Raw genomic sequence first — 12432 nt, forward strand, 5'->3', positions numbered from 1 at the left:
TTGCAGTAGTGTAGACATAATGAGAAAAGACTGCAACAACAAAAAGACCTTAAACTTTATCGATTAAACTATCTTTGCATGAGCTCTAAGTAGCAACATGAAATCCCAACAAACACTCTGCAGTGCAGTAGAAGTGGGGATAGACAAATATAATAGATGAGGTCCTGGTTACGTAAGAATAACAATTATCTAACACCAGGTTAGCCCAACACACGTAGACTCTCTCACATTTTAATACTGTGTTTGTAATTGGTTGTATCCCCTCTAAATGACTGCACCCAATGACTCACTTCCGGCACGCCCATCAAATAACACAAAATCGGAGACTTGTGTATTGTTTCTAACTCTTGTTATCAATGTATAAATTACTTTACAGTGAACAAGTAATGCAATTGAAGCTCATGTGTGGCTTGGGCGTTCCCGTGCATGTCTTCGTACTTGCCGTGTTAGAAGAGAAGCGTGGAAACGCGACACAGAAATAAAGACTAAATCCACGTTGTGGTGGGAACTACAGAATAGTTTTAAAAATGCAGTAGAAATGGGAATCTGGTTATAAAGACAGATCATATGTACTTAAAAGTTAAAGAAGCATGGTATCCTGCAGCAGCAAGTAGGACCTCAAGCTTTGAGAAAGCTACCATCTGGTATCCTCACTGCATTCAGCTCCTCCCCACAGTTCTAACAGAGGAAGTGAACTATACTTCAGAAGGACTGATAAAAAATAATGAAGAGTCCTTTAATCTACAGGAAACCATTCTAGTCAATTTATAAGAATATTGTGTCCCTTTGAGATGTGTAATTTTTCTATTAATCATAGTGCTATAAAGCTGTATTATGTAGTATTTACTGTTATCCACTAGAAAGAGCACTGCCAGTCAGAGAGTTCCTGACAATGTTAGGGTAATTACTAACACACAAGCTTCTTTCTCCTTACGTAGAAATGTTATCAAGATCCAGAGTTGCTTACTGTATGATGCTACCTGTATGAAATAACACTCAGAAGAAGTTCAATACTGCAAAATGAAATTGCTCCACAAGGCACATAGTATATAGGGAGGAGGGGAGGAGAGAAGGGGAAAAATCCTTTCCAAAATAAAACAAAAGGGTAACCCTAGCAACCAGCTAACTGTTTTCTAAATAGCTGATGAATACTTTTTCGTTGTTCATTCTGATACACAGTGGCTGATGGCTTTGTTTTTTCAGATGTTGATATATAGCAACAAAGCGATTGCATCCGGTTGAAAAATGAAAGAAAGCTGCTAATTTTAAAATTAAAAACTATTTTTGCCAACACATTCATTTTCTATGTAAGTGTATATAAAGGTAACAACAAAAAAAGATCCCGATCCTGCAAATGCCTATGCTTTTAATTTATATGCTGGGTACAGATGCCTCCTGCTACTAGCCTACCAACTATCAAATGTGTAAAGGTAAGCATCTACTTAAGACTTTAAGAGACTCAGGTCTAAAAGGTTAATTGCAGTTTGGTAAGGTGCATTCAATGGAAACATGCTAGCCACTTCCACTATTTATCTGTATATTTTTGTCCAATTATTTTATTAGTGTACAGAATATTCCATACAAAAGAGAAGTTGAATGCAACAATTTGCAAGAAGTTCTCTCTCACTCTGTCTCTACGAGCCAGATCCTGTGCAAAGCTGAGAACCTCCTGAGAGATGCTATCCTCAGGGCTGTATCTCCATCGTAAGCACACGGGATATTACGATTTTACAATAAACTGGTTTGGTAAAAACAGATTTGTATAAAGTCAAGTGCATGTGGCCACACAAGCACATTAATTCGTGGGTGCGCGTCATGTACCGAGGCTAGCGTCGATTTCTGGAGCGTTGCATCTGTGGGTAGCTATTCTGAGCTATCCCATAGTTTCACGCAGTCTCCCCTGCCCATAGAAATTCTGGGTGAGATCCCAATGCATGAGGTCCAATACAGTGTGCGCAGGTGATTCTGGAAATGAAGTCATATTCGCTTCCTCTGTGAAAGCAACGGCAGACAATCATTTTGCGCCTTTTTTCCCTGATTGCCCTGGACACGCCCATAGCCATGGCAACATGGAGCCCGTTTTGCCTTTTGTCAACTGTCACACCATTGTGCACTGGATGCCACTGACAGAGGCGGTATGCAGTGCATACCCAGCAGCATATTTGCCTTTGCAAGATAACAAAGACGGTTATCAGTCATTCTTCCCGTCTGCCATCCATTGTAAATTGGCGATGAGAATGATGGTTATCAGTCCGTTCTGTACCGTCTGCTGCTGGTCATGAGTACTCTGGCTGACCTTCGCTGAGGTCGACCGGGGACGCAAAGACAAAAATGGAATGCCTTCCGGGTCATTCCCTCCTTTAGGTTGTATCTCAAAATAGAGTCGTCCTGCTAGAATATGGGGCAAGTGTACTAGAGAAGCAGTGTACAGAGATAGCAACAGCCACATCCATGTCAACCATGCAGAAATAGATGAGCTGCATGCTTTCTAGGGGTGCCCTGCAACAACACCCACCCCCCTGCATTCCATCCCTCAGCCAACCTTCCTGGGCTACCGTGGCAGTGTCCCCCCATTTGTGTGATGACAGTAATAAAGAAAGCAGGAATAAGAAACTGACTTTTTAGTGAGATATGAGAGGGGAGGCAGCCTCCAGCTGCTAATGATAGTCCAGGCAGGACATTAAATGGTGGGGGGAGAGAGCCCAGCATCCCGTGCTATGATATGTCCAGGCAGTACAGAATCTTTTCTTTTAGACATGAAATGGGGGAGGGGCTGTGTGAGCTCAGCCCCCAGTTGCTATGATGAAGACGGTTACCAGCCGTCCGTACCATCGCCGGAATGACTGGAGGCATTCCTATTTTTACCCAGGCCTCTCCAGCCGACCTCACTTGAGGCCACGCCAGGAGCACTCACGGGATGATACGAGGACGGCTACCAGTCCTTCTGCGCTGTACTGTCTCCACTGGGAGAAGGGAGGGGAGAGGATGCTGCTCTTACAGTGCCGCAGCACGCGTGTCTACCAATAGCATGCAGTAGACATACGGTGACATTGAAAAAGTCAAGCAACGATTTTTTTCCCTTTCTTTCATGGGGGAGAGAGAGAGGGTAATTGATGAGATACCCTGAACCACCGGACAATGTGTTTTGACCTACAGGCATTGGGAGCTCAGCAAGAAATGCAAATACTTTTCGGAGATTGTGGGGACGTGGATAGCTGGAGTCCTCAGTACCCCTCCCTCCCTCCATGAGCGTCCATTTTGATTCTGGCTTTTCATTACGTTTGTCAACAGCACTGTGCTGTGGATCCTGTATCATAGCCTGAGATTTTTTTCAAAATGCTTTGGCATTTCGTCTTCTGTAATAGAGCTCTGATAGAACAGATTTGTCTCCCTGTACGCAGCGATCAGATCCAGTATCTCTCGTATGGTCCATGCTGGACCTCTTTTGATTGGGACTGCATGCCACCCGTGCTGATCAGAGCTCCATGCTGGCAAACAGGAAATGAAATTCAAAGTTTCGGGGCTTTTCCTGTCTACCTGGCCATGCATCCAGTCAGATTGCTTTCCAGAGCGGTCACAGTGGTGCATTGTGAATACCACGGAGGCCAATACCGTCTATTTGCGCCACACATAACCCTGAATCCAACATGGCAATACCGATTTCAGCGCTACTCCTCTCGTCGGGGAGGAGTACAGAAATCGGTTTAAAGAGCCCTTTATATAGATATAAAGGGCCTCGTTGTGTGGACAGATGCAGGGTTAAATTGGTTTAACGCTGCTAAATTCGGTTTAAACGCGTAGTGTAGACCAGGCCTCAATTCCTAAAGACTTCAACAAGAGATGAGGGCATTTGGCACCTCATGCGACTGGACCTGTATTGTTTAATACTGAAATAAAGTGTCAATTTTTAACAATTAGGTCAATTAACAATTGGAACAATTTACCAAGCATCATGGTGGATTCTCCATTGCTAGCAATTTTTAAATCAAGATTGGATGTTTTTCTAAAAGAGATGCGCTAGGATTTATTTTGAGGAAGTTCTCTGGCTGTGTTACAAAGGAGGTCACTCTAGAAAGATCACAGTGGTTCCTCCTGGCCCTAGAATTGATGAATACATTTAGTGTGTTTTCCTCTTTTGAAGTGAAGATTTCTGAAAATCATCCTTTTATTTCAATACATGGAAAACAACAATGAACATGTGGATGACAAATGATTTTTTCCCATACTACTAATAAAACTAACTTCTTAACAGTTACAGATTTTAAACTTTAAATTGAGATGAAGAATTTATCTTTAACCAGGCTAGCCCTCCACTAACAGACTGTAGAGGAGTTAGAATCATAGAAGATTAGGGTTGGAAGGAACCTCAGAATGTCATCTAGTCCACCCCCCTGCTCCAAGTAGGACCAGTCCCCATACAGATTTTTACCCCAGTTCCCTAAATGGCCTCCTCAATGATTGAACTCACAACCCTGGGTTGGAGGCAGGGAGAACATTTTTTAAGAACGTCCTAGCAGTCAGTTTTGGCAAGATAATATTTAAAACCACCTCTAATTTGCTCAGGAGATTCAGACTATCTGGAAAATTTTAAAACTTTCTTTGGTATAATTGCTGAATACGTGATTGATTACTGAGCATTTCTGGCAAAGAACGACATTTTCTCTAAAAAGCAGAAAGTGACAAATGCCTTAGATAACTGAATGAGACTTCTTCACAGGTAGCAGAGTTGTTTTAAGATAAAAAAAACCTATTTTTTCTAGGAATATAAATCTCAGATTTATTACATGGAAGCATTATTAGGTAATGACATGACATGAAATATAAATCAATTTAAAAGTTACAGTACAAATAAAGGTGAACAGAATTGAGTTTAAAATTCAAAATTGGTATCTGAAAACATCTTAGGAGAACTGAAAATCTGTTCTATATGCACACAAATCATAATGTCAAAAATATTTCCTAATGAGATAGACAATGTTAAGTGCTTATTTATAAAGATAAGTGTACAGAGCTAAAATCACTTTTGACCTGGTCAGGATTAGATAACCCCACACTTTCAGGTCCTTATCCTTATCTTATTTTTTACCCATTATACAGCAAGTTTCCTTTTTTGTACAAGACATACACCTAAACAAATGGAAAAGGGGTAACTTACATTCTAGTACGATCACATGGAACTAACTTTTCAACAAATACAGCTTTCATTATGATCAGGTAATGGTCTAACAAAATACTCCATATTTTACCACCATATACATAGTGTCTTCTGTGTAACTATTAAGAAGTGTATTCTCCCTATACTTGATGCATGGTACTTGTCAGGCAACAGTTCCACTATTGTGCTGTATTTATATTTTTCATAGATAGTGATCTGAGTTCATAAGACTAATATGTCTCTTTGTATTTTGATTAAACAAAAATACAGGTTCAGAGGTGCACCCTGCGGTGGTTATTTTTGTTCAGTTTTGTTAAAAGATCCACCATTATGCATTTAGAGATGTTAAACACGGTGTACAGAAATCTGAATACCGAATCCTTGCTCTATACTCAGCAAAAGTTCCAGGGTCCTTAAAGCAAAGGGTTAACTAGTGGATGAAATTCCTATGGACAATAAATACTTACATGAGTAGTATCATGTTGCATTGGCATGCACTGAATTAACAACAGGAAATGGGTATAATTTCAGCAATACTGGCTGAGATATGACACTTGTCTTTCTAGTTAAAGTTATTTGTTGCTTTTAAAAATATAAATGTATAAATCTGGTTGGTATGAAAAGAGGTTAAAGATCAGAAAGACTTCCATAGTGCATGAATCCAGAATACTGTTATATGGTAATGGACAACTAAAAGGACGCAGTGGTCTGCTAATGCACTCAGCACAGCATCATAATCATTTGCATCTGGCTGATGAAATTATGAAGCTTTCCAGTATGAAACATTCTCGCTAGAAAATCATACAAACTGCCACAAATAGGTTAACTGGGTACACATTCTGAATCCAAGGCACACCCAACTTACAAAAATATAGCTATTCAATCACCCAGGCTTAGCTTTATATTTTAAACTAATTTTTATACACAAAATAAAAGATTTATGGTGAAGTATTTAAAAAAACTGACCCATCATAGTTTGCTTTCCCATCGATTATAGGAATCTGAAACCAAATCAGAACCCATAACTGAATGGAAGTTGAGGACATTCAGTACCTTGCAGACTTGAGCCATAGAAGTATTGCATTTCTAATGTAATATTTGCTTTTTACATGAGTTAATTTTCATTGAAAAAAATCCCCATGAAGCTCTGACTGTAAATGTGTCACTTACTTGTGGGGTGGAATGGGAAGGAAGTACAAATTTATGAAGGTTGAGTAAAACAGGATAAATATGACAAAAACCACATACACACTACACACACAATATACAATTTTAACACAATACCAGCATGAGTGTGTATCTGGACAGGTTCACTGTAATCAACTAAAGGTAATCTTTTTAGCTAACTGACTACCTATCAATATGAGTTATGAAGCATTTGTTCAAAAATTCTGTTATTTAAAAACCCTCAACATTTGAAAGGAATACTTAACAGTAAACATTTGCAACAAAAAACGACATGTTCTCCTTATATGCCAAGTACAAGCAGATGCATTATTACTTAGGTGCAAAGGTTAAAACTGCAAAAATGCCCCAGACATGGAAGGTAGCTCAGCCAGATTTCAGGGCTCAATGTTAAAAAGATGGAAATCTACTTTTGTTCGGGAACATTACTGCTAACGTGTGCGTTTGCAGGATCAAGGTCGTAGTGGGCACCGTTGATTTCATCAGGACTATTCATGAGTACATCAAGCAGGATTTGGCCTTCTGTAGTGTTTAGCTACATTAGCAAATAAATTACAAATAATCAATGTTGTGTCACTGAAACCATGATTATTTTCCTTAGGTGCACTTAAACTGGAATCACCTCAGCTGTTATGTATTGTCATCTTATTTTCATTGTCTCTTTAACATGTAAAAATGCTACAATTTTCCAAGTCAGAACAAAATTGCTTCCATTACATTAATACTGAATTGAGAGAAAAAAAGTCTATAAGGCATTGTACAAAGTATGTGAAAACAACAATTTTTTGGCTGAAGATGCAAGAGTCGTATTGGTGGAAGCTACAAATACATATTTTGTCAAGTTCATGAGATTTAAATTTCTCAATAAAACAAATATACTCTGCTTACACAAATACCCTACATTTTTCTTAATATTGCATTCTTCCCACAATATATAACACTTGCATTTAATTCCTTATCAGCAAAACATGATTGCTTCATGATTAATGTCAAAACCTAGCTGACATATGATAGGAAAGTAATAAGCCATAGCTAGGATCAAGCTGGAGTTGAATTTATGACACCATTTTGGAGCTGCACACATTACCTACTGTCAGCAACTGCATCTCTCATTTTTAACCACTAGATGGTGTAAAAAAATTAAAAAATTGCCCAAGATTCATACCACTGCCACAAAACCCAAGTATTACTCTACTAGATTAAGGAATATTTGTTATAGAAAAGTCTTCACCAATTTTAGGGTGCTCTAGATTACTTTTTACCTTGGCTGATTCTTAAAAAACCCTATGCTTGGTTAGTAATGCTCAGACAGACCTTGAAATTGAACAAAAGTGGAAGGCTAGATGGATAATTCCCTGGCACTTCACCTCCAAGGAGCCTAAATTCAGAGCTGACAGTAGTGATCAAAACGCATTTTCTGAAAAAGCTATGAACAGTTCTTAAGTGAAATGAGACTGAATTCTGCAGACTCCATTTTGGTATTGAAATCACCCCTCACCAGAAAGCTTCCACACATCTGGAGAAATTAGCAGGCCAGTTCAAGGACTGAATATGCATTAATCAAGGCACAACCCGGAGAGGGTTGATAGGGATTGGATGGATTAAGCTACTGTTTCTCCCCTTCTGTTCTGATTTTTAAAGTGAATTCTTCCAGACTATCTGTAGGAGAGGGGTAAATAACTGTTAATTGTCAGGTGAGGAGGTTAAGATTTAATTAGCCCCTTGTGGCATTAGACAATAGTAAAAGGAAGCTGATGTGTACAATGGAATTGTTTGCTTATCGTTTTCCATGTTTGTTAAAGAGTACTGGTCTTCACTACTGAATGGAAGCCTGCCCCACCAAAAAGCCTTATCCTACCGCTAGTAATGTAATTCAGTTATTAGCTTAAGTGACAATGAAATACCTCAAAAGAAGCACATGGTCACATCATCATTAGCAGTACGTCGCCTATATTTTCACATCTGACTATCTTTCCAACCGTAAATCTTAAAGTTATTTAAACAGAAGCCATACATTCATTATCCAAAAACACTGCCGTTAAATTAATCAAGGAAGATTTAAAGCAATAGTGAGGCAACTGAAAGTTTCAAACTAACAGAAAGAATACTGCAGCTTTCATGGGGTTACTTATGATTTCCATGCACAAGTACAGAAAGGGTTTAAATGAGCCCCAAAGCCTTCAGCATTGTACTGAATGGCAATCGTAGGTAAAGGAACGTAACTGAAAAGTGCTGCTAAAAAAATAAATGTTCAGCTTATTTACTGTGAAAACTGAGGATTTTTATACAGGAGGAGAAGAAAAAAATATTTTACTCTCAGATGCACTCATATGTAAACTTCAATGGGCTTTGTGTAACAGCATACAAGGAAAGGATTTTGTCCCATCATTATTTAAGAAAGGTAGGCAAATTAACCTACATTACAATAAAATATGACTGCGAGCTTAATGCAGGACATTATATTGGAACAGAAAACCTGCCTTTACCTCTGTGGGGTTTTTTAAGCAAACAGGAAAAAGCGGTGAATTAAAAATTGCCTGAATCTGTCAGAACAAACACACACAAAGCCTGAATCATCAGAACAGCTGCAGTGTATACAAAAAGATGAAAGCCTAGTTCTAAAACAAATTGTTTCCGGTAGCAAGATGCCTAGAAAACCAAAATCAGGACACACAAGAATATAAAGGAAGAGGAAGTAAAAACCATAACACACAACATAATATAGTTTACCCTACAAGGTTAACTTTTACCTAGAGTAAGCACATTGTTTTCCATTAAATTAGCTAAGGGATGTCAACCAAGATTAAACGAACAGATAAACATACTTTTAAGTTGATTCCTGTTACATGGTTATGTTTTAAAAGTGATTATATTTCTTTTGACAAAATAATTCATTACTGTGAATGTCTGATTGCTAACAAAGGGTCCAAAGAGAGTGTCAGTCCCCTTCCCCTCCCCCTCTCCATATTATTGTAGGAATATATGACTTTTCTTACACCAATTTACTCTCAGCAGCATACTGTACCTTGCTGAGAATGTAGATAACATCGCCACGTTTAAATGACAACTCATCAGAAACATCTCCTGTGCAGTCCCACAAACCTTGGTAGAAATTAGCATAATTGGTATTTTTATCTCCTGGGAAAGAAAAAAAAAGCATACATTAAACCTTCCAGCATTTGTGATCTTTTATCATCAATGGTAGTAATTAAATCTTCACCCACAAAATGAAGATGGGCTAGAACACATTTCTCAATTTTCACTGTAGAAATCCCCATCACAGGCCCACAAAAAAAGAAGTGGAAAACCAGTTTAACCTGTGAACCCTACATTTGGTAACTGTTGTCACCCAAAACATGTAGCTACAGGTTCTCAAAGCATTTGGCAGCCGCGTCTTACAGCACCTAACTCTTCTTTACTAATATATTTCCAGCAAGCCATATTTGCATCTTAACTTGAAAAGGATACAATGCTAGAGTATAATTAATAAAATCTGTGAGAAAAGGCCAATGGTAAGCATTTTGTGGGGCACATCTTTTTCTTTTCAATAAGATTTTCCCTTTTCTGAGACTCTTTCATATAATCCTTGGCTGTTACTGCTGAAATATTGTAGCAACTTTGAAACTGTTTGCTGAAGCAGCATTTCTAAAATATTTTGTATCAGCTCCAGCTTAGGACATTAAGCTCTGGCTAAACATGCAACATACACTATAGTCAGTCATAAGCTCATCCTTCTAACAGCATAAGCACAATGGATGTGCCGTGTTCAAACTGCCATACAGACCATTAACTGATTGATTATTTAGCACTCTTTGCTCCCTAATACTGCAATAACAGAGTAATAAATGCTTTGTCATACGCTTACCATACAGAGTACATCTATTGGAACATAGAACTTAAATGTGGTTAAATACACTGGACACTTCTGTTACACTACAAATGATTTCCTGTTTTTAATTCAGTAAAAATGGAGTTGGATGAGTTAACTCACAAAGAATGTAAGCAATGTGAATAAGATGACCAGTTACATTGTGTATACACTAACCAGACAGAAGATGTACTAACAATTTACAACACTGGAAAACTATCTTCTGCTTCTGATAACATAAATATCATTGAACGGGCTGAATCAAGGCTGTCATCTTAGTTTTGTTATATGATCCTTGCACTGCAGGCTTGCTGGTTATTCCAACATCTACCAGTCACATTTGCATATCATTAGCACTCTAGACTATTATTTATAGGTCACAATTTAATCATGATGGTGACGTTTATTACAAGAAAAAACATCCCCCTAAAGTATCACGTAACAAATCGGAGAAATTGCCACACTATTTTCTAAAAGTATTTTGCTGTTGATGGTGGTGGTCTCTATTTTGTAAACATTTTGATTTTAGTTCCAGGGTTTCCCACAGCAGCAAGAAGAGCTGGTTTCTATTTATTTATCTCAGTCTGTGGGCTAGCACTTTCAGATGTCATTACTGACATAAGCAGGAATTTGCACAACTCTGACATAAATTAAAACTGCTGTGCATTGCCATTTGTTATTTATCCTTCACATAAAGCAGTGCTTATTGGTTAACTTCCATCACATAGCACTAGAGGGCAGTCAGGCTAGCAGCACACAAAGTCTGCTATGATCGCACCAAAATATAGATACAATTTAAAAAAACCTTAGTAATAAAGTGGTTTATTTTTTTAAATGTTTATGTTTAGACAGTATGGCATCTGGAGGAGATTGAATGCGTTTGAAAGTTTTTGCAAGGTCTAAGTTTTGGCCCTAACAAGCTCGCCTGTCAATTTATTATTCACTGAATCTAAAACTCATTGAATAGTGTAAGATGATGAAATGAACATTGTATCTCTGCTACCATATTTTAATATTGTAATTATTTCAGCTACTTGATTGAACATAATGTCCAGTACAATTATTATTAAAGCAAACTGAAGCTCTGGCTGAGCAGGTTTGTTGCAATTGTCTTTTTTTAATATACCAAATAAAACTTTTAGTTCTTCAGAGTTACATCAATGTGAATGATGATTTCTCACACATGACACTTATCCCTCTGGGGTTTCTTCTTCCCATTGAGGAGCCTGGTGGAATTCCTATTAACATTAATGGGAGTTACATGGGGCACATCGACAGGAGAAGAGATCCCACAGCGTGTGAGATACATCTCTCCCTCCATGAGCATCACCAGTATTTCATTAAGCCTGTGAGTGTAAATGCAACTGAACTAATGACTTAGCAACACTGGAAAAGATGCATTTTAAAATAAGCTAATCGCTACTCGATGATGTTACTCAAAGACCTACCATGGCTCTGTGCTCTCATATGTGAAATCTACATAAGAAGAGAGCTGTTTACCCCAGTGAGCCACTTGGGTCAGGCAGTAATTGGTAGGCCAGGGGGGATGAAAAATTATAAATAAAAAAAAAGAGAGGCAGTGTACATTTGTTAAGCTACTTTATTCTCCCAAGCACAGTAGTGTGTAAATTCCAGATGGGAAATCTGGACGTGAAAAATTAACAACTGGAATCTCCTTGCTCTGTTATGACCACAAGTATGTCTGATTAAGTATGTGCATAGTCACACTTGTATAATAAGTATAGACATATCCTAAGAAGCAATATGTTTCAAGCAAAGCAGGCTTCATTAAAAGATGGTGCTAGTATTGTTTACGGTGCCTGCACCACACAGAAAGGTGCAGCGAGGGATCTTGTAACAAACTCACATTGCATTCTAAAATATATATAAAAACTTCTATTGCTCAGCCCCTAGTTTACAGACTTATGCTAAGTTCTGAGCTCTGGCCTGATTTCACAAATGAGAGAGGACCGTCTTGTGCCTTTTGCCTTTATTTGGAGAAGTGGATAAAAGAAAGCCAGGTGACCCTGGTGAAAAAGAATTTGGCAGAGAGTTAGGAAATGATGCTGACTCTGTTCCCACTTTTTATACACTTTAAAGACATGAAAACAGATCAGTGATTTGACATCAAGAGCATATGTACCAATGGGCAGGGATGGGGAGTGCATATGTTCCTGATATCAGTAACATTACACTCATGGGTTACTGATATGCTCTCACATTT

The 12432-nt window shown here is 38.3% G+C and overlaps 1 protein-coding gene across 3 annotated transcripts in view; it reads right to left on the reverse strand.

Moving 5' to 3' along the window:
- The window catches only part of SKAP2 (src kinase associated phosphoprotein 2), a 186375-nt gene that overhangs the window by 12084 nt on the left and 161859 nt on the right, over positions 1–12432 (reverse strand). For all 3 annotated transcript variants that reach the window (XR_004372797.2, XM_032773814.2, XM_032773813.2), the window contains one exon: positions 9366–9478. Coding sequence is in view for 2 of the 3 variants with exons in the window: in XM_032773814.2 (XP_032629705.1) it covers positions 9366–9478 (113 nt within the window). In the remaining variant the exon portion in view is untranslated. The remainder of the gene's footprint in view (positions 1–9365; positions 9479–12432) is intronic.

Source organism: Chelonoidis abingdonii, chromosome 2 (genome assembly GCF_003597395.2).
Source record: "Chelonoidis abingdonii isolate Lonesome George chromosome 2, CheloAbing_2.0, whole genome shotgun sequence".
Classification (NCBI taxonomy): Eukaryota; Metazoa; Chordata; order Testudines; family Testudinidae; genus Chelonoidis; species Chelonoidis abingdonii.